The sequence below is a fragment of the Equus caballus genome, chromosome 28 (assembly GCF_041296265.1).
Source record: "Equus caballus isolate H_3958 breed thoroughbred chromosome 28, TB-T2T, whole genome shotgun sequence".
NCBI classification, from domain to species: domain Eukaryota; kingdom Metazoa; phylum Chordata; class Mammalia; order Perissodactyla; family Equidae; genus Equus; species Equus caballus.
Window position 1 is genome coordinate 39,717,379 of NC_091711.1, and position 27,972 is coordinate 39,745,350.

Sequence of the window (27,972 nt, forward strand, 5' to 3'; positions counted from 1 at the left end):
CAAGGCCTCAGATCAGAGGCCCAGGAATGCAAATATGTGAAGGAGCATGACGGGTCAGGGGCCTGAGTCCTTGACCGCAACTCCCTCAGAGACAGCCGTGCACCGCGTGTGCCCGGGCCAGCGTGGGAAGGCAGCCGCCCCCGAGGCCTGCCACGGGAAGCATGGCAGTGACCTGGGTGGGACCTGACAGTCACACACAGAACCAGAGTCCTCTCCGGCGTGGGCCTCTCAATGGGCAGTAGCGGGGGTCAGGCCTGCTCTCAAGCCAGCAAGAGGGAGCTTTTCAAGCTTCAGGACAGTAGAAATCCCCCGAGACCTGAAGAAGTCCCTGCAGCCCAGCCCAGGTGTCGGCCTTCTCAGGTGCCAGGGCCCCGGGCCAGCAGTGGGCCGAGCAGACGGCGGGAGAACTCTGCCCACCTTCACCTCCGGGAGGGCCTCTCCCACGACTGGGCTCCTGGGGACCAGGCCTGGGTGTGGCCCCTTCTGGGGTCCCCAGCCCCCAGCCTGGCCAGCACAACAGAGGAGCTCAGGGAGGACGGGCTGGATGGGAGCGCCTAAGTAGGAAGAAAGACCCTGCACATCCCTTCAGTTCCCTCCTCTCGAGCCCTGGACAGACCCCGCACCACCTGTCTATGATGGAAGGGACTGCACACCGGCAGGAGTGTCCCCAGAGAGCTCCCGTCCTACAGCCACCGCTCTGCCCTCCAGCGGGGGCTTTCTCTGCCCCGGTGGGGCATTCCAAGCTGTTCCAGGCCAGGCGTGCCCTTCCTGGCAGGAGGAAAGCAGAGACAGGCCAGAAGTCCAGCGGCTTTTTTATAGGTTCCCAGCCCCCCGCGCGCCCCTCATCCCTGCCCCTGCCCCTGACCCTCCGCCCTGGGAGGCATCCTCCTCCTCTCTCACTCATGTCTGCTCAGAGGAAACAGCACTGCTCTCTCTTTCTGCCTCAGGCTCCAACCTGGCTGCACACGGCACCGATACTCAGCCTGTCTTTATTTAAAACTTCCTATTTTGTTAATTCCGGATTTGGGGCATTAATTCTGATTTTTTTACAATGTTGCATTAAAATATTATTTATCTTGATTCTTGAGTGTTTTGCTGCCTCCCTGAATTTTACGCTCAAGGGGTGCCTCCCTCACTTTGCCTTAACCCCAGCCCTGCCGTGCTCAGGGAGTTACTCATTGAGTCACTCATTCGTTCATTCATTCATTCATTCTACACGCAGTCACTAAGGGCCTCCTCTGTGCCAGGGCATGTACTGGTTGCTGGAGAGAGAAATGTGAGCCACACACAAGGCAGGGTTAGGAAAAGACAGCCGTGAACACTGAGGACCATGGGGCAGTGTGGGGAGATGCAAGGCAAAAGGACGCGAGGGGAGTCAAAATAGTACTGGCCACACATGGGGGTTATCGTGCACCAGGCTCTGAGCTAAGGCCTTGCTGCACAGCATGCTTTGGTTCCCTCAATCCTTTGGGCCTTCCATGTCTGTAGATGCTTGTAAGTAAATAACAGATGGGGGTCCTGAGACCTGGCAAAGTTACATGCAGGTAATTTGCACAAGGTCACGCCGCGAGCAGTAGGGGAGGGGGAGTCCAGCCCAGGTCCGTCTGGCTCTGGGCTCTCACCTGCTCTGGTCGTTGCAGCCACCTCCCCCTGCATCCCCCTGGGGGTGTCCGGGAAGGCTGCATGGAGGAACTTTGCATTGAGCTGGCAGTTAGAGGGTGCGTAGGAGTTCACAGGGAGACAAAGTGGGGTACAAGCACAACATTACAAAGTCAGTGAGGCTTAGAAAAAAGTGGCTATCTTGCTGTCCACGATTCTGGGAAGCTGGGCAATCTTGTGAAGAGTCACTTGCACAGAAACAGGCCTGGGCCAGCATCGCTTCCTCTTTCTGCCCCTCCGTTTCCTAACGACGTCAGCATAAATAGGAAGCGTGAGAGGCGCTCTGCCGCCTGGAGACTGCAGCAGAAGGGCTGGTCTGTCCAGCGCAGAGAGGTATGGCCCGGCTTTCGCGGGCAGGCTACGGGTGGGGTGGGGAGCGGGGGCCGCGTGGGCAGCCTGGGATGGAAGGGCCAGGGAGGGCCTGGGGTTGAGTGGGCAGGGGAGCTCTGGGGCCCAGGGAGGTTAGAGCTTTGCCTCTTGGGAAGACCTGAGCCCAGACTCCTTGGGCAGCCAGTGGGTGAGGAGACAGCAGGGGGTGCGGACCTGCCGGGCTGCTGTGTGAAGAGCTGGGGAGGCTGGGCCTCACTGGCAGGATCCAGCTTTACTGACAACAGGGAGGTCGCCTGAGGTGGAGGGGAGCTCAGGCTGGGAGTCAGACATCTGTCTTTGCTTTGTCACTAAAGTGTTGGTGAGAGTGTCTTCTCCTGCCCTGGGCTTCTGTCTCCTCGTCTCTGGAGTGGGAACAGCACCGATAGGTCATGACATCCTGGTTTAGAAGGAGAGAGAGTGTGTGTGTGTGTGTGTGTGCGCGCACGCACATGCATGCGTGGATGTCCACAGGGATGCAGGGAGGCAGAGAGCCTGGAGGCGGAAGGTGAGGCCTGGAGCCTTGCTGTGCTCCAGCCCAGAGCTCGGGGAGCTTGGGAAACTGACTTTGGAATTTGAGGAGGGCCAAGTCCCTCGCCCAGGACATATTATTCCCGCTCTGGGAAGGGTTTTTCACTATCACACTCCGCCCTGAACTGCTGTTGCTTAGTGGGGTTTGGGCTCGGATGTGCACGTCTGTACCCAAGTCTGTTGTCTGGGTGGGTGGGCATCTGGGGGTGTCTGCATCAGGGTGTGTGCAGGTGTGTGCATTTGCCCTGAGGATGGGAGGACAGGTGTTTCTATGGGTCTGAATTGGAGTACAAGGCGCAAGTGGCAAGTTGCATCGCATGTGTGCAATTTTTAGTCATCAAACGCCCTGCTGTTATCTTTTTGCATATCCGGATTCTAATTTTCTCTACTGGCCATCTCTCCTGCTTTCTAATAGTTTTATAACGAGTAAAATCTATCCCATTAGCTTTTGCTCACTCTTGTTTTCATTCATCAGTTTTACTTACGGAGTGCTGTATCCACCAATACCGCAGGATATTTTGTGAGTTACTTAATATTAATCAAGTAAATACGTGGATATCTGCTTCATTAAAAATTAGAATGATCTAGAATTACACAGCATAAAAGATAAAGTCTCATTCATCCTGATGCCCTAGCCCCACATCCACTCTTTTTACCATATGTATGCTTCCAGAACATTTTCTAAGCATGATATAAGTATATAGTTTTTCTTTGTATGTAAATGGAATTATAACACACATACTGTTCTACGACTTGTTTTTTCATTTAATATTATATTTCAGACAACTTTCCACAATAATACACATTGATTTAACTTACTGATTAACCCTAAGAAATACGTGGCATTTATTGGTATGGACACTCAATGATTCACCAAATGCCATATGGATGAACACTTAGGTTGTTTCCAATTTTTCCACACTTATGAAAGTGTTTCTGCAGCCCAGATTCCTAGAAGCAGAATTGCTGGGCAAGAGATTTCGCAGGTTTAAAATTTTAGTAGATATCATGAGATCATCCTCAAAGCAGCTGAATTAACGCACAACCCCATGGTTGTGCATAAAAAGGCCAATTTCCCTTTAGGAAAACGAGCAATCTTTTAATTGTGTCCAATGTAATGGATGAAAATTATCTGATTCTTACTTCTGATGTGCGTGAAAATCTCCTCTGTCCATTTTTTGATGGGTTCTTTGTCTTCTACGAATTAACTTTGGGTGATTCATTTATTATGTGTATTAGCAATTTATTTTCACGTGTTGAAAATATATTCTTCCGGATTATCACTTGTCTTTTTTTTACCATGTTTAAGATATCTTGCGTCGTATAAAAATGTGTTAATTGCTTTAAGTCAAATCTGTCATTACTTTTTACTTTAAGATTTCTGGATTTGGTGTCTTGTTCAACTTCTAAGATTAAAGAAACATTTTTAATGCTTTTATCATTTTAGTTTTGGCTTTTAGATCTTTAATCTGTCTAGAATTTGGAAGGGTGAAGTAGCGTGTAAAGTAATAATCTAACTTAAAAAAATTATCAGGGGCCGGCCCGGTGGCACAGCTGTTAAGTTTGCACTTTTAGCTTTGGTGGTCCAGGGTTCGAGGGTTCAGATCCCAGGTGTGGACCTACGTACTGCTTGTCAAGCCATGCTGTGGTGGCATCCCAAATATAAAGTAGAGGAAGATGGGCACAGATGTTAGCTCAGGGCCAGTCTTCCTCAGCAAAAAAAGAAGAGGATTGGCAGCAGATGTTAGCTCAGGGCTAATCTTCCTCAAAAAAAGAAACATTATCAGCTGATTGTCACGATATCATTAATTACGCATGTGCAGCCCATCCTCTTTCTTCAGTGACTTGAAACTCCATTATTACTTCCCAAATTCCTACTTGGTTATTTTTCTCACTGTCTTCTGTTCCATTTGTCCACTATTATATGCCTTACTATTTTCTCGCTAATAGAGCAAGTCTCTCATGTTTGGTTTGTTATAATCCAGAATCAGTTTATCAAGCCTGTTAAAAATCCTTTGGAACTTGGATTCAGAGATTATTGAGAAGGAGTGGCCTCTGGAGATGACAGTAGCAGACAGCATTCTCCTGTCTGTGCCTTTGACAGGGACGGCACTAAGATTTCCCTTTGACTCCAATGTTGCAACAGGTTTCCAGTAGATACCCAGAAATCCCAACCTTTCTTCCTTTGCTGAAGTTTGTTTGTTTAATCAGGAATGGCTTTTGTATTATCAAATATTTAGGAGCGTCTGTCAAGATAAACTCACCCTTTTTTTCCTTTTAATCTGTTGATCTGTTTCCTTTCATCATAAATAGATTTCTCAATGGCTCTCCATCCGTTTCTGGAATAATCCCAATGTGACCAGGCTGCATTCTTCTATTAAAGTCTTTGTCAGATTGTCCTATGAAATTGTTTTTGTCTGGAACGAATTTGTGTTTTGCATTTCCAGTTTTTATTGCTACCGTTAAATTTCTTCAAGAGTTTGAGAATTTGGGTGTGCGTGTTTATTTTGCGCGAGAAGGCGTTAGGTTTTTCTCTTCTCTTTTCTCCTTCGCTCTCCTTTTCCCTTGCCTCTCCCCATCATCCTCTTGCTCAGTGCTTAGCTCTCACTCTTAGTGATTTTTAACCTTTATATTTTTAACATGCATATTTAATATATATCTTCCATTAGCATTTGGGCTTAACCTATAAATGCTTCTTCAAAACAACGCGAGATCTTTTGCAAGCTTTCAGTTCTCCTCTGCTTTCCACCCGCAGCCTCACCACCACCTCCCACGATAAAATCATCTGAGTTTTACTTCAATATTGCTATCATGTATTTATTTATTTTCACTTTATACGGTAAAACTTCTTCTTTACTTAACTACAAGTCTTATTGGTTTCTTTTCTCATGCCTGATTCCAGTATCACACGCTAGCTCTTTCTTGGACATTTTTTTTTCTGAAATAAATCTGAGAGTAATTTTTTCAGAAAAGATCTGAAAAACTTTCTTTCTCCTTACATTTCTAAAATGTTGTGTGTTTTTTTGCCCTCGAACTTCAAAGTAAGCTTGACTTTTTATTATTCTAGGTTTAAACATATTTTCCCTCAGTATTTTCAAGACAGCACTATCTAGAGTTCTGGGTCGCTTGTGAGAAAGTCTTGCCAACCTGACCCTTGTTCCATTGAAAAGAACCTGTTTGTTTCCTTCTGGAAGCTTCTAGGATTATGCTTTTGTTCTTGGATGACTGAGAATTCACCAGTGTATGACTGGGTTTGGCACTATTAAAAATGAATCTTTCTCTTCAGTTAGTGGACTCTCTCCTTGTAAGCTCCCTGAGATTTTCTTCTATTTCCAATTCCATCTGTTTGGTTGCACATGGAAAATCCCCAAACAACAGTGGCTTAACAATACACATTTGTTTTTCCCTCACATAACAGTTGTCCAGAGATAGGCCGTCTCAGGCTGGTACGGTAGTTCTACAGCAGCAAGAGGGATCCAAGTTCCTCTTCTTCTGTTGTATTATCCTTGTATATGGCGCCCCTCCTGGACGTAAACTTATGGTCCAAAATGGCTGCTGGAGCTCCATCCATCACTTCCAAGTTGCAGGCTGGAAAAAAGAGAAAAGGCAGGAGGGCAAAAATGGACCCTTTCTACCTGAGCCAACTTCCTTTAAAGCAGCCTTTTTTGGAAGGCACACCCAGTGCTTCTACTCGCATCTCCTTGGACCCCATTTAGTCACATGACCACACCTAGCTACAGGAGAATGTGGGAAATATAATCTCTTATTCTGTGCAGCAATAAGCCCAGCTAAAACCTGAGTTTCTGTCACCAAGGAGGAAGGGGACAGCTAGGTAGGGCTGACACTGTCTGTCATTCCTGCTCTCAATTCTCTTTGTCCTCTGCTTTCCACCCACAGCCTCACTGCCGGCTCCCACGATAGAGGCTGGAGCTCCTGGACGCCTGTTCCGGGCCTCAGCTTTTCTCTAAGGTTTTCCACCTCCTCGCCCATTTGCTCTGTCTTCAACATCTGCCTTTGTAACACCATCATTTGTAGCATTCATTCTGTGATTTGACCCGTAATTGAGATTTGTTTTTTGATTATGGATCTCATACCTTCAAATTCAAAGAACTCTGTTTATTTGTTCTTTTAAACGGCTCTGATGTCTCAAGTCTCCCTGAGGCTGCCAACTTAAATGTCTTAAAGTTTTGTTCTGTGTTTGCTGTATCTGTGCGTGTCCACAGAAGTGTCTTTTGAGACAGCATATGGCAAAACGGACACGCATGACACCGACGGTGGGGAAATTCAACCCCAGTCCGTCCCTTTCCAGTCGAGGATCGTGGACCATTTATTTAATGTCCCTATTTCTGTTTCCTCATCTGCAAACCGGAGATTCTAACAGTAACCTGCACATGGATGTGTTAACGTCTGAACAGCGCCCGGCTCACAGTGAGCACTTAATAATTGTCAGCTGCCGACACGAATTCTCTGCGTGCACGTAAATTTCATGCTTGTGTCCTTTGATGACACTAATTTGTTTTAACCGTTTATGGTGTAAAGATAATAATCTGTTCTCCATAATTTTGGCGCTTTTCTTTTTTTTGCCCTTTGTCCTTAGCTTTTTGCTTCTACTATTTTTCTAAAGTACAGAAGATTTTGCTTTCATGTACTATCTGCCAGCCTTTGTCTCTCTGATTTTTTTCCACTGCTTTTAAGCTTAAACAGTTGAAAAGTATTTGCTTCTATGGTCTGCAAGTTTAATACGATTTGACTTCTTACATTTGAATTTTTAATTAGCCTGGTATTTGGGGACTGGCATGAGATAGGGCCTTGGGCTGCTGTGTTTACGTTGTTACCCAATTATCTTAGCACTTTTTATGATTCCACCACTTCACATTTATTCATGATTTCTCCTTCATCATACAGTACATTTGGGGTAAAATAGAGTTTCTCTGGTCAGTATGGCCACTGATCCATCCTCTGCGTATATGTTTGTTTGTTTGTACGCACACAACAACACAACTGCTTTACTTATCAGATCTTTGTAATAAATTTTGCTCTTGGGGTAGAGCCTCCTTATCTTTAAAAATCTCATGAACTGGCCTCATATATATATTTTTTCTTCTGAATTCTTGCAAAATTATCTTGTTAGATTTTGATTGGAATTGTGTTCAACCTATCACTTATTTGGGGATGAATTTCTTTCTTTACACATGTAGTGTTTCTACTTATGGTCAGATCCAAATAGAAGCTCTAAACTTTTAGGCTGGTCCCAGGTGGGCAGAGCAAGCTGCACCAGCCCACACAGACGCTCCCTGGCCTACCCCGCGGCCTTGCCCCCGTCATCAGGCGCTAAAGTGGACAAATACTCTCCCCCAGCTCCAAACGAACCTGCTCTTTTTCCTATCGGACCGACTGCTCTGTCAACATCGCCGCGTGTGGTCCTCCTCACAGCCACCCTGTGAGCTAGGTGGACCTGTGCCCATTTTACAGACGCAGAGAGCAAGGTGCAGGGAGCATTGGTGCGTTAGCCCAGGTCACGAGCATGGGAGGGGCAGAGTCTGTGCTGAAGGCCAGGTTGGCTGAGCCCAGAGCTCTGCTCTTCCCACCACAACAGCACTGCTCTGGGTCTGAGTGTGTGCACGCGTGCGCACCCGTGTGTGTGCACGTGTGCGTCTTGAGTGAGTTTCAGACAATCTAATGGGGAGGAAAGAAGCCACGGCCATCTGTTGTGCTCTCCTGGGTACTTCCCAGGGCTGGACAAAATGAAAAGAGGAAATCCCCAGCCTTCTGCGGGGAAAAGGGAACCGGCATTCAGAACATGGTGTGGGAGGGTGACTTTAAAGGGAGGAGGACGGGGACAGCACCAGGTCCAAGGGTGAGAGTAAGTGTGTGAATGATCGTACATGAGTGAGGTCACACCCAGGGGAGGACACACCGGCCCCCAACACCCAACGACCCCAAAGCAGGGGTGGGTGAGCGGCCCATGGGGAGCTGGGAACAGATCAAATGCCAGGCCACCCGCTCAGGCTTTCCCCTCGCCGGGGCATTGCCCAGGGGTACCCGAAGCTCGACCCAGCGAGAACCCACTTCTTCAGAGGTCATTAGTGCATCTCTCTCTCAGTCACGCCCCAGCCCCTGACTCAGGGGAAGGGACTGTCCCAGGTATCAGGCCGAGGCAGCCGCGGGGCGGGAGCCCACGCAAGGCCACTCCTGGCTTCACTCTACAGCACAGTCTGAGTCCCTGGGGCTACAGGATGGGGAGGGGGCAGCTCTCAGCTGATACCTCCGTCCCCAGGCCTAAGGAGCACAGCCCTGGAAGGAGGAGTCGCAAGAGCCCATGACATGGGTCCGACCTGGCCGTCTGCCGGAGAGGAACATAAGATTCCAGGGCAGTGAGGACCCTGAAACAAGCTCAGACCTGGACCTACCCTGTGCCAGCCCCGTTCTCATCCAGACTTGACCTCAAAGATGGTGCTGACCCGGGAGCTGCTCCCTGTCGCCCTGCTGGCTCTGTGCTGGGGGCTCAGTGTGGCAGGGGCCCAAGGTGAGACCGAATGCTCCCTGCCCTGGTCTGACCCCTCCCCACTGCTGGGCCGCTGTCCTGAGGAAGCTCTCAGACCCTATGGGCTCCCATCTTCCCTCCCTCCCCCCTCCCTCCGCCCTCCCTTGCCTGTTTCTTCTCTCTCTCTGATCTTCCCTGGCGTCTCCCTCTTCCTCCTCCCACACTCCTGCTCATTCCTCTCTGGCCTCCTGTAAACTCCATCTCCACTTGCATCCCTTCTCTGCCCACATTTCTCAGTGTGGCATTCAAGGCCTCTAACCTCCAGGCCAGCGGTTCCAGTCTTTTCTCTGCCCCTCCTCCCCCACCAGACACTCTGCTGCTCTGACGACGACCTTGACCGGCTCCCATCTCTGCGCCTTTGCTCCTGGGGGATCCTTGGTCTGGGGGTCTCTCCCTGCTTTGGCCCCAGCATCCTCCTCCTGCCTGGAGGCCCAGCTGGGACGCTCCTTGGGCTCCCGAGGCCCGCGAACCCTCCTCCCCGGGGGCTCCCAGAGAACTTGGCTTCTCTGATAACCGCCGGAGCCACAGTCCCTTCTCCCACCATCAGGCCCGGCAGCTGGCCAGGAGACCAGGGTGGGGAGGTCAGGGAAGGGCTCCGCCACGCTGCCTCTTAGAGGGGCTTTTGTGCCTCTCCTCCCAGGCTGCCCCGAGGGTCAGGGCAGGGCCTGTGCCTGACGCACGTCCCGTCCTGGGGTGGGACGGAGACCTGGTCCAGGAGCAGGACGCAGCTGGGGCTCAGGGAACGCTCTGTGATCGACCAGAATATTCTGTTTCTCTCCAGACAGCAGGGTCCGCAATCAGGACCCTCACACACACAAAGCCCCCGGCCCCGCCCAGGGCCCCTGGGTTCTCTGCCTCGCTGCCGGGAGCCTTGACAGGACTCTGGGGGACCCCCCAGTGCCCGGCGCCCGGGAGGGGCAGGGAAGGGTGGTGGCTAGGACACCTGGAGGGGAGAAGTGTGACCCCTTCCTGTGTCCCCCTGGGCAGGGACCGTCCCGCTGCAGACCCTGAGCTGCCACAACGACTACACCAGCCGCATCGTCTGCAGGTGGGCGGACGCGCGGGACGCCCCGCGGTTCCTCAACGTGACTCTGCACCGCAGGCTGAACGAGTGAGCGACACCCCGGGGGCCCGGGGGCAGGGAGGGGCCCCACCACGTGGGGCTGTGCTGGGTGGGGGGCAGAGAACAGAGGAGGGGAGGCACCGCCTGGGAGCTCCTCCTCCGGCGGGCGGCCTGCCAGGCCCAGGTGCTGGTGTCTGATGTCGGGGTTTCCCGGAAAAGCCGTCTACACTAATGCGGTTGATGATGGTGATGGTGACAGTCTCATTTCATCACAAATTAACGAAACCGCCCCACGGAGCGTGTCTCAATCCACTGTCACTGTGAGGCAGGCAGGGCCGGGATGTGCCGCCCAGTTCACAGAGGAGGAGGCTGAGGCCCTGGAGGTGAGGTCCCTCCCCCGGCCACACGGTGGGCGAGCGGCTGAGAGGGACCAGTGTCTGGCCTGCGGGGTGGGCTCTGTGTCTCCCCGAGGCCCGGCCACCTCCAGGGTGTGGGTCTGCTCCTCTCTCCTCACATGGTCTCCTGGGCGCATGCTGTGTGGGAGGGATCCTCACACCATTCCGGGTTTGGGGAGAGTCTCGCTCACCATAACAGAGACCATTAAACAGCCAGCGTCACAGGGCGCCCCCCAGAGCCAGCTCCTCAAACCCCCAGCATCGCCCCTCAGCTCTCTCTCTTTCTCTCCCGGGAGCCTCCATCCTCCTTCTCCACTCTCCTGAGTCCCTGCTCCACCTTCCCCCCTCCGCTGTGACCCCTCCTCCTGCCCTGAGACCACAGACACCCCCAGAGGAGAAGCTCCCAGCCCCCTCCACGCTCACCCTGCCCCCACATCTACCCACCTCCCGGGATCCGCCTGTGGGATTTCCTGTTCCTGTCCCTTCTGAGGCGGCAGCTGGGGTCCCATCTGGTCTTGCTGCTCAAGGACATTGCTGCCACCAGGGTTCCCACTCTCCCTGTGCCGTGGTTGGGCCCTCCCCCAGGATCATCCCCAGTCACTGAGCCCACGGGCCCAACCGGCTTACAGATGCCACCCATGGCTGCAGGCACCTCCTGACCCCCCTCCTCCGGCCGGGGCCACCCTCTTCTTCCCTTTGAGGTGACTCTCCTCTAAAGAGTTGTCTACACCACTGTCTCCAGTGCCTTTCCAGTTTTTCTCTCCTGAACCCACTCCCCCCGGATTCTGCTGCCCCCACCGGGCCACCTGAACGGCTCCTGCCAAGGGCAGCCAAGCCCTCATCGGTGCTGAGTCTGAGGGTCGGTCTCAGCCTTCTTCCTGTGGCCCCGCGGGCAGCCCCCGGCTCAGAGGGATGACTGCGTCCTCCCGGAGTGCCTGCCTCTCCTGCCTCCCGGCCCCCACACTCGCCCCTCTCCGGGTGTCTCCCTGGCCGGCCCTTTTCTGTCTCCGTGTCTGCTCCCTTCTTTAGTCTCAGTCTTGAAGGGGGAGGTGGGGAGTCCCTGGACCCCTAGTCTGATGTCTGACCCGGTGGGCGGAGACCCCACCTCAGGCTGAGGGCTGACGCTCTCCACACTCTCCAGCCGAAGCTCCAGGCCAGCAGGTGAGCTTGCCTCTCCCCACTGTCCCTCCGATAACAGGTGTCTGCAACCCCAATGTCCTGAACCAAATTCCTGCTCTGCCCGCAAGGTGTGCCCTCGCCCAGTCCCCCCATCTCACTTCACCAAATGGGGGCTCCTGTGGCTTCAGCCACACAACTGAGGGCTTTTTGGTTGTTGTTTTTTCATCTCTCTGGCCACTTTCCTTCCCCACCACGACATCCAACCCATCAGCCAATGCCGTCAACTGGATCTTCAAACAGAACCTGAATCCGGCAAATGCTAAGACCATCGCCCTGGTTCAAACCACATCCTCTTGCTTGGATATTCTAGAAGCCTCCTAAATGGGCTCTCTGTCTCCAGATTTGCCATCTCCCCTCCACCCAATCTATCCACAACCCAGCAGCCGGAGGAATCCTTGCAAAGCATACATCAAAATATGTTACTCCCTTGCTCTGAACTCTCTAAATTTTCCTGACTTATGGTGAAATCCAAATTCCTTAAATTCCCTTTAAGTGCTGGCCTCCCGTTCCCACACTCAACTAGTCTCCTAGACCTCCCACCCTCACGTACTCCACCCTGTGCACACTGATTAACTGCTTAGTCATGGAGCACTGCAAACCTGCACCTGCCCCAGGGCCTTTGCACTTGCTTCCCTTTACCTGAAATCCCCTTTCCCCAGAATTTGCATGGCTCCTTCCCTCACCTCCTTCAAGTTTCTGTTCAAATGTCACCTTTTCCAAGAGGTCGTCTCTGTCTCCCCATTTCAAAGTGCATCCTCCAACCCGGCCTTTCTGGTCTCCTCATCCCCCTTTATCGGTAAGCACTCAATAATGTTTGTGAATGACTCATTCTTCTTCACACTGAACTGACCTGTGTCCCCTCCTAACAGGGAGCCCCCGCAGCCAGTGGCCTGCCATCTCAGTGATGACACGTCCTTGTCAGACCACATTTATCCCAGCTCTGTGCCCAGAAGATGCGTCATTCCCTACAACCTTTTCGTCCTTGCTGACAGAGACTATTTCTCATTCCGACCAGACAGGCCTCTGGGTGCCCAGCTCAACATCAATCTGGCCCAGCATGGTGAGGCCCGGGGGCCCTGGCCAGGAGTGGTCCCTGTGTGGACGGTGGGCCCTACGGGTGGCTGGATGGCAGGAGGCAGGCCAGGGAGCGAGCGTCTTCCAGGGGTGGAGACCCTGGCTCGGGGTTGGGTTTGGTCTCCTGGGGGAAGAGGACGTGGTCTCCTTGTGATGGGGGCGTTGGAGCAGGTACAGCGTGAGGGGCCCGGTCAGAGGCACCTGCCCCACCTCACCCTGGCTGCTCCACCGCCTGCCAGGACACTGCCTGCCAGCACTGAAGGCGTCCCTTCCAGAGCATTCCTTCCTATGCAGTCATAAATTATATCCTGAAAACTCTCCCATCAACATGATTTCATCCAATCTTTGCAACAACCCATCGTATAGATGAGGCACTTGAGACCCAGAGGGGCGACATGACTTTTCCAGAGCGCCCCCTCTGGGCAGTCCTGACAGTGATGGGTCAGACGTGCCGAGCGCTTGCTGCACTGCAGAGACGGAGGTCACCACCTGGTGGCCCTCGCTGAGTGGCCCCAATGTGTGCGCCACGTGTGCACAGCGGCCTATGAAAGCCAATGGTCTTGAGTGGGTGTCAGTGATCACTTTACATAGTTAGGCTTCCTTTGACTGTAGATTAGACAGAAATATAATGAGCACTTCAATCTCATTAATTCAATTTTATCTGTGCTTAGAATGAGTCTAAAATAAAGGTGTGTGTGGGAGTGGTCATTTTTTAAAGTTAATGAATATTCATCTTCATTAACTTTAAAAAATGACAAGAATCCTGCAGCTGGCTGGCTTTTAGGAAACACTGCTTGACATTCTCTAATCATCACAATAATGCGTGATGTGAGCGTGTGCTACTTTTTTAACCCCCTTTGACTAACGATGAAACTGAGGCTGAGAGAGCAAGAAACTTGCCCAGGGGTACCCAGATGCTGGTGACTTTAGCACCCTGGGTCCCAAACCCTGGGCCACCCTGCTGCCCTTGCAGGTGTCAGAGGGGAGGGGGCTCGGCCGCTGTTTCCGGCCTCTCTTCATCCCCGTGGCATGAAGCTGTTGCCTGGAAGAGGGGATGGGCAAGGCCGTGGTGCATTCATTTCAAACAATGTCTCAAAATGTGTGTTGGATGGATGAGAAAGAGGACGCTCCAGGTGGAGCTCAGGTACAGGCTGGAGAGGCCGGAAGCACCAGGTGTCCTCTTGAGTGATGGCTCACTGAAGGCGGGTATGTGCCACGTGCTGAGGGGCAGGGGGCAAGGAGCCCTTGGGGGCTCAGGACTGGCTTCCCAGATGAAGAGCTTCCCAGGGAGATCTGAAGGGTGGAAGGAGGAGAGAGCAGGAAGAGCGCTTCCGGCAGAGGAAACGGAGGGTGTGAAGGCTGGGAGAGCCCGGAGGGTGAGGCAGGTTGGAAAAGCGCTAATAACTGTGTCCCGGGAGCATCAGGGTCAAGAAGGCTGGACAGTGGGAGGAAGGAGAGGGGAGATGCTTCTGTGCCCTGCAAGGAGGTCACCAGTTAGGTGGTGGAGAGCCTCTGAAGGGGAGGGACATGATCAGACATAGGTGTGAGGATGCCGGAAGTGGGCGATGTGCAAGGTAGATGGCAGGGGCTAGGAGGGGGCAGGAGGTTGGAGCCGTGGGAGAAATGATGAGGCTTCAACTGGGGTGTGGCCAGAGGATGGGACACAAATCAAAGTTAGAATCTGCATGCAATTCGTTCACTATCTGTTCTTTCCTGGAGCACCTACGTCACCAGGAGAGGAGCCAACAAGCCAGGCAGTATCCCCGCCCCGTGGACCTATGGCCTGGTGACAGGGAAGGCGTCACACTGGAGATGGGGAGAACTTAGCACTGGGAGGGGAGGGTGGCGTATCGCCCCCTGGAGCGTATGTTGAGCAGGAGGTCAGTCCAGCCCAGACCGTTCTGGCAATGATTCTGGGAGGTTGCGAGGGGCTGGGGAGGGGACAGACGGACGTCTGATCTGCTCTGAGACTCCCACATTTGGAGATCTGGACATTTCGCTTCCTCTTTCAGTTTCTCCAGCCGTGAAATGAGCTGGTGGGCTAAAATCCCTCAGGTGGGATGAATAGGTTTTCGGTTGAGTTCCCAGTCGGTTCGATTGGTAGCAGCTTCCCAGAGCTCTGTGCCGAGAAGGGTACCCTCCATGTCAGGCTCAGGGGCCAGGCGCACAGCCAGTGATGAGTGACGCCTGCACGGTGGTGGGCCGTGAAGGGGCGCCATGTACCCCCCATTCTGGGCTTAGGATTTTCTGAAGGTTCCAGCTCTGACAGGCTCTTGCTCACCGTGTTCAGGTCCAGCATGGGACAGTTACATCTCGTTTGGGCTCTCTCTGAATTTTTTGGGTTTGAAAGTCATCCCTCAGCATTTAGACACAGAAGCTTCAGGAAGACAGGGGCCATGAATCACTGAGTCTGCTCGCCAACCCTGTCGGTCCCGGCAGGTGTTGACTTGCTGTTGGTTGATGGAATGATTTCAGGAAAAGTCTCTGGAGGTTGCTTACACGTGTTTATTCATTTACTCACTCAATCATTCGCTCACTTTGTCTCCCAAATTCCCTGGACCACGGCATCTCAGGCCCTGGGAATAGGGAAGGGGGTCAAGACCCAACCCCTGTCCCCCACGGGCTCCTCGACTACCCGGGGTGGCAGACATGGATACACATAAATCCTCCAGCCTTGTAAGGACCACACAACCGGCTATGGTGGGGCCAGAAAGGGCAATGGATTCTGCCTGGGGGACTGTCTGGGAAGATTCTAGAGGAGGAGACGTTTATGCTGGGCACCGAGAGGTGCAGCACGCTGGGCAGGGGGAAAGGGAAGGAGAGCGGGCAGCGGGAGAGGCAGCGACGTGAGCCACAGCACGCTTTGCTGGGAAGGAGGCCACACAGGCCACATGGTGGGCAGTGGGGGCCCAGGGGCAGAAGGAGGCTCCTCTTACAGTTTCATTGTCAGCACCCCTGACGGAGCTCGTGTTCTGTGTACACAGCAATCTGCACAGCTAGGACCACGTTCCCACTGATCCCATGGTCCTGCAGCTGAGGGCCTAGGGCCCACGGAGGAGAGGGGTCTTGTCTAAGGTCACTGATCTGGTGGGGGCAGTGCTCCACCTGGAACCCAGGTCTGTCCACACGAAGGCCAGCAGGGCCTTGACTGCTGAGCAGGCTTCCAGCCCCTCATGGGCCCTTTGCTTCCTCTCCCTCCAGTGCAGCCCCCCGCCCCCAAGGAGCTCCAGATCACTAATGCCAGGGACCATTTCCTGCTGACCTGGAGTATGGCCCTTGGGGATTCCCAGAGCCACTGGCTGTCCAACCTGGAGTTTGAGGTGGTCTACAGGCGGCTTCAGGACTCCTGGGAGGTAGGGACCATGGCCAGCTCTGCCCCCAGCCCACAGGGACGCAGCCCAGCCAGCACATGCCCCACAGCCCCTCTCTCTCGACAGGACGCCCCCACCCTCCTCTCCGACTCCTTCCAGGCCATCCTGGGGCCAGAGCACCTGCTCCCCAGCAGCACCTACGTGGCCCGAGTGCGCGCCCGGCTGGCCCCAGGCTCGGGGCTCTCAGGACGGCCCAGCCAGTGGAGCCCGGAGGTCCGCTGGGACTCCCAGCCAGGTAACGAGGTCGAGCTGGGGCGACCCCCCTCTGCAGGGAGGGGGTTGTTACAGCTCCCAGGCAGAAGGGGTCCAGGGGTCCACACTGCTTGATTCCCCGGACCTCCCATGCTGCCTGTTTGGAGCCGCTCCCCGGGACCCCCCATCCCCAGGTGACCCTGCAGAGGCGGCAGCTGCAGCTTACTCACTGCTGGGCCCCAGGGTGCCACACACGTTCTGACGGGGAACAATCCCAATAATAGTGACAGTGGCCTTGCGAGCAGCTCTGCTGTCCTGCAAGCTGTACCGCGTGCAGACACACCAGCGTCACTGTGTGACACCCCTACCCTGGAACGTGGACGCTCTCCCGTTCACACAGGCGTATGGAGGTCCACGGAATTCTCTCTGATCTGTGCTCACCCGGCCGGCAGGTTCAGGCTGACGTTTAAGCCCTGGGCTCTTTGGCCCCACGGCCCGTGGTCTCTCTGCGATGAGTCTCATGGTGGCCGCTGAGAGCCGGGCATGAGCGAAGGAGGGAGTGAGTGAGGGACTGTCTCCCCTCCCAGGGGACGAGGCCCAGCCCCGGGACCTCCAGTGCTTCTTCGACGGGGCCACCGCGCTCAGCTGCTCCTGGGAAGTGAGGACCGAGGTGGCCAGCTCGGTCTCCTTTGCCCTCTTCTACAGGTCCAGCCCCGACGCGGGGTGAGTGCCCCCTCCTCTGTGCCCTCCCCTCCTCTGGCCGTGCCCTCTCCAGGCCTCCTCCTGGGTCTGGGGGCCCCAGCAGCAGCCTCAGCTCATCCCGAGCTCTCGTCTCCCCCGTGGTCCCCGCCTCCCCCCATCCTCACCTCCGCTGTGGTCCTCAGGGAGGAGCAGTGCTCCCCAGTGCTGCAGGACCAGCCCGGCAGCCCCTACATCCTGCACCGATGCCAGATCCTCGTGCCCGACCCCAGGACCCACAGCCAGTACCTCGTCTCTGTTCGGCCAAAGGAGGAAGAGAAATTTATCAAGAGCTCAGAGAACAGTGAGTTTGCCCCCAGCCTTCTGTGCGAGGGTCTTGGGACAGCTCTGTTTTATTGTGTAACCCAAGTAAACTCAGGGCTCCTCATGGCCCAGTCTCCACGTGCGTCACTTTCAACACAAATTGGTCCGCTGAGAAAGTGAACAAAAGTGACTCTAATCTTTGTTCAAGGTTCTCAAGAAGCAATATACAACAAAGACAATGGCAACTCCTAGGAAGGAAAATTCTCTTGATAATCCCTAGGAACACATCCCTAAAATCTTTTGCCTCTGTTCCTTTGGCTCTGCGTTCCTCTAATTCTGCAGCTGCTCTGAAGCTCCTACTGGCCAGCAGGGCTTCCTGGTCCTCCCACCAAACTTTCCCTTTCACTCACTGATTGGATTGTTCTCTTTTAGGTTTCCAGAGTCCTCCACTGACTGATATTTGTAGTCTTGCTCTATGATTTACTTCTGCAATCAGGGAAGGGGTGCGTGCAAATAAATTGCAATTCCTTGTGTGTTAACATCTCTGATTCCTGTTATGTAGCAAGGACCCCAAGCAAAGGAAACTCCCACGTTGCTTGATCACGATGACCAAGCTCTTCCACCCAGTCTGTGCCCTGTGTCAGAAGTAGCAGCCAATTTCCCCCATGTCCCCTGGATTTGAATCCGCCACTTGCTCTCTGGGAATCTGCTGGGTTGCCATCTTTGTCCCTACCGCTCAGTAGCTGCCTGTCCTTGGCAAGTTACTCGATTGTTTTGGGGCTCAGTTTCTCCCTCGGTAAAATGTGACAAGTTGATGGCACCTACTACATAGAGTTGTTATTGGAATTAAGTGAAATAAGTCATGCATGTTGAGCATTATAACAGTGCCTAGATCATAGTCAATACTGTAGGATAGATCCAATTAATAGTGATTTTGTTTTTACTGAAATACTAGGAGCACCCCATGCTTTGGGTCAGCTCACTACAAACGAATGTGTCTCAGCATCTCCCAAGGGAAGGGGTGCTCGGGTCAAAATAGGTGACATGGTGAAGTGGGGGCACAGGGACCCCGAGACGGGCAGGACGTGGGTTCTGGGCCAGTGGAGGTGGCACCTCTGACCAGCATGGAAGACAAGGAATGTTCGATCAGAGGAATGTTAGGAACATGTTCCCTAAAAGTGTCCCTCCCTCCAGTCCAGATGCCTCCCCCGAAACTCAATGTGACCAGGAGCACAGACGGCTATGTCCTGCTCTGGAAAGCGGAGGAAATGATGTACAAACACATAGGCCATACCTTCCAGGTCCAGTACAAGAAAGACACAGCCTCATGGGAGGTGAGGGCCTGGGCCCCGGGAGGGGCTGGTGTGGGGAAGGGGCTGGGAGACAACACACAGGAGGGCGACACCTGCCAGGTGCCTGGCTCCCAGCAGGTGACCCGCAAGAGGAAGCCACTGGGACTCGGTGTCATGACCCCAGGTGGTCAGCAGGTCACCGTCCCATCCCTTGGTGAAGGAACTGAGGCTCCCGGAGGTCATGTGACTTGGCCAAAACTAACACAGCCGACTCAGAATTGCAAAGGGGGCATAGACGCCAGGGTGGGGAGGGCGGAGGGACAGCTGCATGAAGGGTTTGCCAAAGTCATAAAGGGGACAGTTCTTCAGAGGAATCTCACCTGGACTCAGACGTGCAGCTGGTAGAGCAGAGCAGCTTCTGTGGAGTCAGGCAGGGCCCCGGCCGGGGCTCCGTCTCCTGCCCCCACCCCCAGGCAGCCCTTGGGGCTGTGTCCACAACCTGGGGCTCCACAGAGCCCAGATCAGAAACCTGGCAGCCAGCCCCAGCCATTTAGTCTGAAAGTGGGAAACTGAGGCCAGGAGGGGTGGGTCAGTGGTGGAGCTGGGAGTGGGCCTGGGCTCCTGAGCCCCGTTCTCAGAGCCCAGAGTCCAGGCATCCTGCATCGCTTCCTGGGGAGGCCAAGTGGGTGCAGGCTGCCCCGGAGGAGCTGGGAGGTTGAGGGGTCTCAAAGCAGGGGGACGTGTTACTCCTCGGAGTTCCTGGGCCTCAGTGTTGTCACGTGTCACAGGGTGCGTTGCGGGAGATGCAGCCTGGTCCTGGACAGTGCTGTCCCCCGTGGGGCTGGGCTGGTCCTCCATGGTGGGAGTGACCTGTGGATGTGGCTCCAGCTGGGGACTGGCACCTGGCAGGCAGGCTGGGGTGCTGGGGCGGGAGGGGCTGGCTGCTGGGCCCTCGTGCACCAGGCAGGCTGCCTCACCTCGGCCTGCCTGCTCACACACCTGCACCCACAGGACAGCAAGACAGAGTTGCTCCAGAACGCCCACAGCATGTCCCTGCCACGGCTGGAGCCCTCCACCAAGTACCAGGCGAGAGTGAGGGTCAAGCCCGCCCCCGGGGGCTACAACGGGGTCTGGAGCGAGTGGAGTGAGGAGCGCTCCTGGGGCACTGAGTGGGGTAGGTCTCCCCGGCCACCTCTCCCCCCGACCCCTGGTGCAGCCCAGCTGGGCAGAGGACAGGAGTGATACAGACACAGAGATGTGACCCAACCCCACCCAAGCATCCTTCCCTACCACCTGTCACTAGTCATTGGAAAGGGACGCCTGGTGAGCAACACAGGCTTCAGGTGAGGTCCTGAGAGGCAGAGAAGAGCAGGTTTCCCCATCACTCCTCCCTCAGACCAGACCTTAGCCCTCTAATAATATGGCCCACAGTTTCATTCGCTGTTATGGCAGCCACTGACCCAGTGACCTCTCAGCCTGAGTTCCTGTTGCCATGGCAGCAAACAGCAGGAGCCGCAGACTGAGGCCTGGGACCAGAGGTTCCGGTCTGATTTCTTCATCTTCCCCACTTCCCTGCTCTGGCTGCTTTTGTTTCTCCCTCACATTTCCCCACAGGGGCCACCCGGAGACAAGGCAGGACTAGGTCCCCGAGGTGGCTGAGGAGAGGATGGAGGAGGTGGGGAGCAGGCACCCCAGTCCCAGGCAGCCCGAACATGGGAGGAGCCCCAGGGAGAGGGCCACAGTCAAGAGGAAAGGAGGGCTGGACATCGGGCCCCGGGGAAGGAGAGCTAGGGAGTCCTGGAGGGCCCAGCCTGTGAGTAGCTCCAGGCTGCCCGGCAGGAAGTGTGGGGGCTCCTGATGGGCCTCTGCACCTGCTGGTTCCTCCACCGGCACGGCTTTCCCCGTCTATGCCTCTCCAATCCTCCCGTTCCTCGAGGCCCAGTTTATATGCTGCCTCCTTTAGGAAGCCCACTGGGATTGCCATGGGCTGTGGTCACAGTCCCACTGAAGTAGCACCTCCGGCTACAGAAAGGCTCACCCCACGGTGCCCTCCTCAGCACTTGAACGCTGCATGGGGTGCAAACCAAGGCCCTCTTCTTCTTGTTTGTGTCTGGTATCTCTCCCTTTTGCACCCCCCTGATGCCCTGAGCTTTGGGACCCCTGAGCTGGCACCGACCACGGTAGGGCCCTGAGCATCCACCTCCTGAGCCTCCAGCCTCTCCCTCCCGAGATGCTAACGCTCCTTTTCCCCCCTTCCCGCCCGGAAGAACTGCCCATGTGGGTCCTGGCACTCATCCTGGTCTTCGCCACCCTCGTCTTGCTCCCAGCCCTGCGCTTCTGCGGTGTCTATGGCTACAGGTAAGGGGACTCCATGATGGGGGTGCAGTCCCCAGGTCCCCAGGGGCTGCCAGGCACCCACAGCCGGCTCCCTCCTGTCCCTGCCCTGCCATCCACTCCCTGAGGGCCATGGACAAATCCCAGCCTCTCCCTGAGCCTCAGTTTCCCCTCTGAGCTTGGGGAGTGTGGGCATGGCGCAGTGACCCACAGGCCTCTGGCGGCTGTCACCTCCCCACTGTCTTTCCAGACTGAACCGGAAGTGGGAGGAGAAAATCCCCAACCCCAGCAAGAGCCACCTGTTCCAGGTAGAAGCTGCCTGGGAGGGTGGCTGGGTGGGCGGGGCTCCTCTGCACCCAGCCCCTGCCCCAGGCCAGGTCCTCCTCCCCTGCCTGTGGGCTTGAGGGCTGGGGCCTGGGCAGCCAGGGAAGGGGCGGGGAAGCTGCAAGAGCCGGGCAAGCACCTGCCAGTTCATCCCTGCCGTCCCGGGCCCTGCAGATGCCCAAGGGCCCTGCCCCCGGGGCTCCCAAGGACCAGGGGAGAGCTGAGTACATGGGGACAACAGGAGTGCAGGGTGGGCTCAGGGAGCAGCTAGTTCTACTGGGGATGGGCGGGGTCATGGAGACACGTGGCTTCCTGGAGGACAGGATGTCAGAGCTGAGCTCTGAGGGTCCGGGGTGGTGCCAGGTGGGAAAGGCCGCTGCAGGCAGAAGGTATGTGAGGCTGGAGACAGGAGCCCTGCAGGAAGGGCAGTGGGCTGGGCAGTGAGGCTGGGGCCACCACGGGAGGCTGCGATGACCTCGGGGTGGGCGCCCACACGATGGTGAAATGGCCCTCCGGTCAGGAAGGCGTGGCCGGCTCTGCCCCTGGAGGGGCCCTGGCCAGTGTGGGTGACAAGGGGTGAGGGTGGAGGCAGCATCACCCAGATCAGCAGACTCGAGGGAACTGGGGCCCCCGCCTCGGATGCAGAGGACCCAGGGAAGTCCCAGTCTTCTCTGGCCTCCCCTTCCTGGTGTCACAGGCCCAGGCTGGGCCTGACCAGGCTGAGATTCCTCCCATGTCTGGGGGCTCACTGAGGCCTCTGCCACCCCCTGGCCCTCCCCCCACCGTTGGTTTCTCAAAGGCCCCCACAGCCACAGACACCAATGTCCTTTCTCTTCCCAGAACGGGAGTGCCAGGCTGCGTCTCCCAGACAGCACGTGGACCCTCAGCAGCAGGAGCTCCCCACCCCAGGGGCCGTGGGGCGGCCGCTTCCCTGAGCTGGAGAGGTGAGTGTCTGGGCGTGGGATCCCTGGAGGGGAAGGGGGACACCATCGTGCACATCGAGGGCTCAGAGGAGGCAGCCTCGCGCCTGTGGCCCCTGAGGAGAGATCCTTGGAGGCTGGTGTGCACGACAGCAAGAGGCGCCCCAGCTGGACAGCGGGAAGAACCTCCTGATTTCTGGGTCAGGGAGGGACCTCAGACTTGACCCGAGGCGGGAGACTGGAGCAGATGGCTTCTCCCTGCTCTGCTGCCCAGGGTGACCCCACAGTGCCTTGACCTCTGGGGGTGGCTGAAGGACTGCTGACCCTCATGGCATCAGCATGCTGCCCCCAGCTCACCACTGACCCTCAGGAGAGGTGACTACATGCCAGGGAAGCAGGAAGGAGGGAATGACCGAGCAAACACAGGCTCGCAGTGCCCGGGGCCCTGACGCTGGGGCTGTCAAGGAGCAGAGGGTGCGAGGGTCACCCTGGCAGAGGACACCCTGAGCAGGAGCACGGGGGCTGGTGGGCGAGGTCCACGGGGACACTGAAGGGATGTCCAGCGTCCCCTCTGGGCCTGCCCCTGTCCTCGCCCTGCTCTGTGCTCCCTGTGAGCCAGGGTGTCTGCCCCCACCCCAAGCCTGTGTTGGGCCTGAGGCTTCTGCCCAGGGTGGTCTCCACATCTCTTCACCTGTTCTCCCCACAGGGTGTCCCTCATAGACTGCGGGCACAGCGAAGTGTCACCTCTCACCACAAAGGACCCTAAAGATGCCCAGGACTCACCATCTGAGCCTGACACGACTCTGACCCCCTCAGACCTGCCCGCCGAGCGGCCCCACAGCCCCCAGCCAGGCCTGGCCACCCCCTCGGGCAGGCCTGAGAGCCGGGTTTCTGGCTTCGACTTCAATGGTCCCTACCTGGGGCCACCCCACAGCCGCTCCCTGCCTGACATGGTGGGCCCACTGGTGGCCCCACAGATGGACATGGGCCAGAAGCCGCTGCCTTCAGGGTCCCTGGAGTACCTGTGTCTGCCTGCAGGCGGGCAGGTGCAGCTGGTCCCGCTGTCCCAGGCGATGGGACAGGGCCGGGCCCAGGATTTGGAGAAGAAGCCCAGCCCTGGGGCTGAGGGGAGCCCCTCCCTGGAGTCCGGGCCAGACCCCGTCCCTCCCGCACCTGGGCTGATGGTGGACGGTCAGGGTCCAAAGGACAGCCCCGCAGCTCTGCCCACTGCCTCTGGGGGCCCTGCGGACAGCGGCGTGGCCTCTGGTTATGTCACCACGGCCGACCTGACCTTCACCCCACCCACAGGGGCCCCGTCTGTCTCCCAGGCTCCCCGTCTGGGGCTCCCCTCAGACCAGAACGACAGCGTCTGTCCTGGACTAGCCGGTGGGCCCCCTGGAGCCCCGGCCCCCATGAAGCCAGAGTTTGAGGGCTATGTGGAGCTCCCTCCGACCACAGGCCAGACCCCCAAATCCCCTCTGGTCAGTCCTGCTCCTCCTGCCACCAGCAGCCCCGTCCTGAGCCTGGGGGAGGCCCGGGCAGATGCCGCCCCCGCCTCCCCACATCCCGAGGGCCTCCTGGTCCTGCAGCAGGTCGGCGACTACTGCTTTCTCCCTGGGGTCGGGTCCAGCCCTCTCTCACCCCAGATTAAGCCCTCTTCCCCGGGTCCCTGTCCTGAGACTGGGGACCTGGAACAAGTGCTCCAGGCCAAGAAGCCCTCGGGCCAGGCCGTTCCCCAGGTCCCCGCCATCCAGCTCTTCAAAGCCCTGAAGCAGCAGGACTACCTGGCTCTGCCCCCGTGGGATGTCGCCAGGCCTGGGGAGGTGTGCTGAGCCCCTCCAGACCCCGGGGAGGCGAGCGCAAGGAGGGGCGGCCTTCTCTCCACTTTGCTTTTCTCTCCCCCCAGCCCTCGTCCCTTCCACAGTCATTTCTGCAGAGCCAAGGGACGGCTTCCACATCGGGGCAGACAGAGCCTGGGAGAAGGGTCCACCACTCGCCTTCTCCCTTGACCTTCAGCCAGTCGCTTCTCTCCTCTCTCTGTCCGTGCGTCCCTCCACACATGGGCACACATACACACACACACACATTTTTCTTTCAAGTTACGTTGATTTTAGGTTCTGAATTATTAGAGCGTTCCATCCATCCTCATTCCATTTGCCCTCATTTTCTTTTTTACCAGGTTTTCTTACTTTTGCCATTTTCCTCTTTCTCTCTTCACTGATTTATTATGAGAGTCAGTTTGAGGTCCGAGCTAAGCGTGTTCTGAGCTGTTGTGGCACCGTCAGAGCCCACACGGATGCCGCCAGGGCTGGCCACGTTGGAGGACCTGTGTCTGCGGCCTGTCCCCAGCAGCGCGAAGGCACGGGACAAGAGTCCAGCCCAGGAACAGGAGGCAGGAGGCACAGGGAGGGGCCGTGGGGGGGGTCACGGCTGGGAAGAGCAGCCCAGAACTAGGCACGCTCACAGCTGTGCAGCCGCAGGCCTGGTGGCACAGCACCTGTGTGGATTGTCACTCCAAGGAATGGGCGTGGTAAGGGAAGAAGTGTTCTGAGGTCACGGGGAGCCCTGCTGGTCTGGAGGGGACTGGGGAGCAGTGCATAGAGGCCATGGAGCTGAGCATGCTCCGTGCTGCCTCCGGACTGAGAAGCTCTTTCCACACCAGGCTGGTGGGCCCGGGGAAGTTCGGGAGGGGAGGGGAGTCGGGGACCCAGGACTATTATAGAAAACCCGGCAAAAACTGCTCAGCAAAGAAAAGTGATCCAAGGGCATGTACGCTTTCAGGCTTACAGTCCGAATTGTCTGGCTGCCCTCTCTCCAGAAAGACCTCACAACTCTCACTCCCACCAGCCATGGACAGGGGGCTTCTGGTCTACCGTCCAGACCCATACGGGGGATTATGGTCCTCTGAAATCTGCCTTTCTGATATGCAAACAAATGGCATTATATTGTTGAAATTTGCATTATTTGATAATTATCAAGTTTGCACGTATTTTCATATGTTTCTTGGGCATTGGCATTTTTTTACTGGGCTAAGCTCATTACAGTCTTTGTTCTGCTGGGTGTTCATCTTTTTCTGATTGAATTTTTAAAACTATTTACGCATGGCCTTTCATGGATGGTGCAAACCTTTCCCCCAGTTTGCGGTTTGTCTTTTAATTTTGTATATGAAGCTTTCAGTGTCCACAACGTCAGCTTTTCCGTATCGTCGAATAGATGTACCGAGGATCTCCTTCCGGGCTCCACTTTTGGTGTCAAGATTGCAAGGCCTTCGGACCTGCTTCAAAACTGCATTTGTCTTAATTTATAGTTTTTCTAGTTCTTTTTGTGTTCCGACCTTTTCATGTGAAATTGTAATGATTTTGGAATGTAAGCCTGTGCGATGAAGAGCTAGCTTTTTGTTTTCCTCCAACAAGTCGCCAAGTGTCCTCGTGACATCTGTGGAATTGCTCACGTTTGGTCCGTGTGTCTGAAAAGCCACTTTCATGATATAAAGTCCCCGTATGTACTCAGTCGAATTCTAGGCTTTCAATTTTCTTACGTTGTTCTCTAGATGACACCCCACAGCTCTGACATTCTAGTTTTACGTTTTAATAAGTGGCAGAGCAAACGTTCCTGTCACTTTTGTTCCTGCATCCCCGTGCATTACAGCAATGTTTGTGGTCAAAGAAAATTACAAGCAACTTAAATATCCACCAATCGTGACGTTGATAACAACATTTTAGTACATTCTAAAGTAGAATCCTGTGTTAAAAATGAATGAGGTGGACCCACGTCTTAGAAAGGAGTCCAAGATATTAATCCCCAAGTATCCAGACATTGGTAACTGAAAAAAATTGCAATAAAATATTTTTACTAGAAAACAACACCCACCCCTAAACTTGTGTGTGTGTGTTGGTGAAGATGGGGAGGGGGGCTATCGGAAACCACAGCTGCCTCGAGGAGGATGAATTCTTTTAAGCAAAAGGGCCTTTGGTCTTTGAGGCACACAGCGAGTTTGGGGACAGTCGAGACGAGAAGAGGAAAACTGTGCCTCACAGAGCGAGAAGCGGGTGGGCTCCTAGGACAAGCCAGGAGGGAGGGAGGGGAGGAGAAAGACAGCGCCAGGGCGAGTATAAGGGGCCCACCCACTCTAAAAAAATCATTCACTGTTATTGGAAATTCAAATTTCATTGGGCGTCCTGTGTTTGATCTCTAATGAGACTGGAGAACCACGTGAGAAACTGAGGTCCCCATAAAAATAGCTGCGGTTTGTCGAGAGCTTATTCCTGGCAGGCCCTGCTCAACTGATTTAGTGGGATCAACTCATTTAATCTGCACAACTCTCTGAGGCAGGTACTATCTTTATCTCCTTTTTTGTAAGTGAGGAAACTAAGGCACAGAGAGGTTACGTAGCTTACCCCGGGTCAACCAGCGGGTGTGTGGCAGAGTCAGGATTCGAGCCCTGGCCCTGTGTTCAGAGCCTGCCCTCGAAAGCAAAGGCTTTCCCCTGAAGATCCACACATGGACACGAGATGATCCACGTTGCTTGGAAAGACAGAAAAATCCATAAACGGAACTGCTTCTGTGGTGGGGGGAGGTTGAGCCAGAGCTGCCCATGAAAAATATTTGTATTTCTCTGGGAGCTAAATAATAAGGATGAACGTTCTCATTCATTGAAGTCCCGAGAGACCTTGTATTTAGAACGATGTCTCCCTCACCTGTATGCCCCTGAGAACCCAGCCCAGAGCCATGCACGTAGCGGGTGATGATAAGGAAGTGTCACAGTGTGAGGCCTCCAGGAAGCCGTCCCTGAGATGGAGGGACATGCAGAGGACTTACAGGGGATGAAAGGAAAGAGGAGAAAGCAAAGCTGGTCAGGAGGAACCGTCAGACCTTCCAGACCTGGCGAAACACCTGCCAGCCCATGGGAAGCTCGAAGCAAAAATTGCCTGTTAGGAAGATCCCACGGTGGGCAGAAATGGCCAGGCCCCGGGGCCCTTGTGGGCTCGGCCATTGGCTGGGGGCGCCCTGAGAAGAAGGAAGGAGGCAAAGTTGGAGGCTACCAGCAGCTGGGTGGCTGGTCCTTTCCTGAGGGGGGAGCTGAGGCGTGTCTGAGTCTTTCACATCCGTTCATCTACTAAAGGATGTCTTGGTGGCTTCCAATTTGGGTGATTAAGAATAAAGTGGCTATAAACATCTGTGTGCAGGTTTTTGTGTGGACATCAGTTTTCAACTCCTTTGGGCAAACACCAAGAAGTGAGGTTGCTGGATCATATGGTAGGAGTATGTTTAGTTTGTGAGAAACTGCCAAACCGTCTTCCAAAGTGGCTGCACCATTTTGCGTTCCTGCCCGCCGTGAGTGAGCATTCCTGCTGCTCCACGTCCTCGCCAGCACTTGGTGTTGTCGGTGTTCTGGATTTGGGCCATCCTGATAGGTGTGTAGCGGGGTCTCACTGCTGTTTTAGCTTGTCATTCCCTAATGACAGATGACGTGGGGCATCCTTTCGTGTGGCCGTTTACCATCTGCACAACTTCTTCTGTGAGGTGTCCCTTCAGCTCTTTTGTCCGTCTTTCAATTGGGTTGTCCGTTTTCTTGTTGTTGAATTATAACAGTTCTTTGAATATTTTGGATAATAGCCCTTTATCAGATGGGTCTTTTTCAAAGGTTTTCTCCCAGTCTGTGGCTCGTCTTCTCGTACTCTTGACCACGTAAAGATCAAAATGGCGAGACACCATTTTGGTGGGAA

At 55.2% G+C, this 27,972-nt stretch overlaps 1 protein-coding gene across 2 annotated transcripts; it reads left to right on the top strand.

The window, feature by feature from the left end:
- The first annotated feature begins 1,892 nt into the window (after positions 1-1,892).
- On the top strand, positions 1,893-26,109 carry CSF2RB (colony stimulating factor 2 receptor subunit beta). 2 transcript variants are annotated; one of them, XM_001916689.5, is made up of 14 exons: positions 1,893-1,992; positions 8,834-9,082; positions 10,088-10,211; positions 12,607-12,797; positions 16,013-16,164; positions 16,249-16,417; positions 16,962-17,097; positions 17,259-17,416; positions 18,571-18,710; positions 19,680-19,842; positions 20,936-21,026; positions 21,253-21,310; positions 22,167-22,270; positions 22,953-26,109. In XM_001916689.5, the coding sequence occupies exons 2-14, from the start codon at positions 9,007-9,009 to the stop codon at positions 24,076-24,078; spliced, it is 2,688 nt and encodes an 895-aa protein (XP_001916724.2). In that variant the 5' UTR covers positions 1,893-1,992; positions 8,834-9,006; the 3' UTR covers positions 24,079-26,109. The 2 variants fall into 2 exon arrangements, with proteins under 2 accessions (XP_001916724.2, XP_023487050.1); XM_023631282.2 differs by having other exon boundaries at positions 16,282-16,417.
- Positions 26,110-27,972: the final 1,863 nt, after the last annotated feature.

Coding starts and splice junctions, on each gene's coding strand:
- CSF2RB (XM_001916689.5), top strand. CDS start 9,007: ATGGTGCTGACCCGGGAGCTGCTCCCTGTCGCCCTGCTGGCTCTGTGC. Junction 9,083..10,087: donor CAGTGTGGCAGGGGCCCAAG/GTGAGACCGAAT, acceptor CCCCCTGGGCAG/GGACCGTCCCGCTGCAGACC. Junction 17,098..17,258: donor AGGTCCAGCCCCGACGCGGG/GTGAGTGCCCCC, acceptor TGTGGTCCTCAG/GGAGGAGCAGTGCTCCCCAG.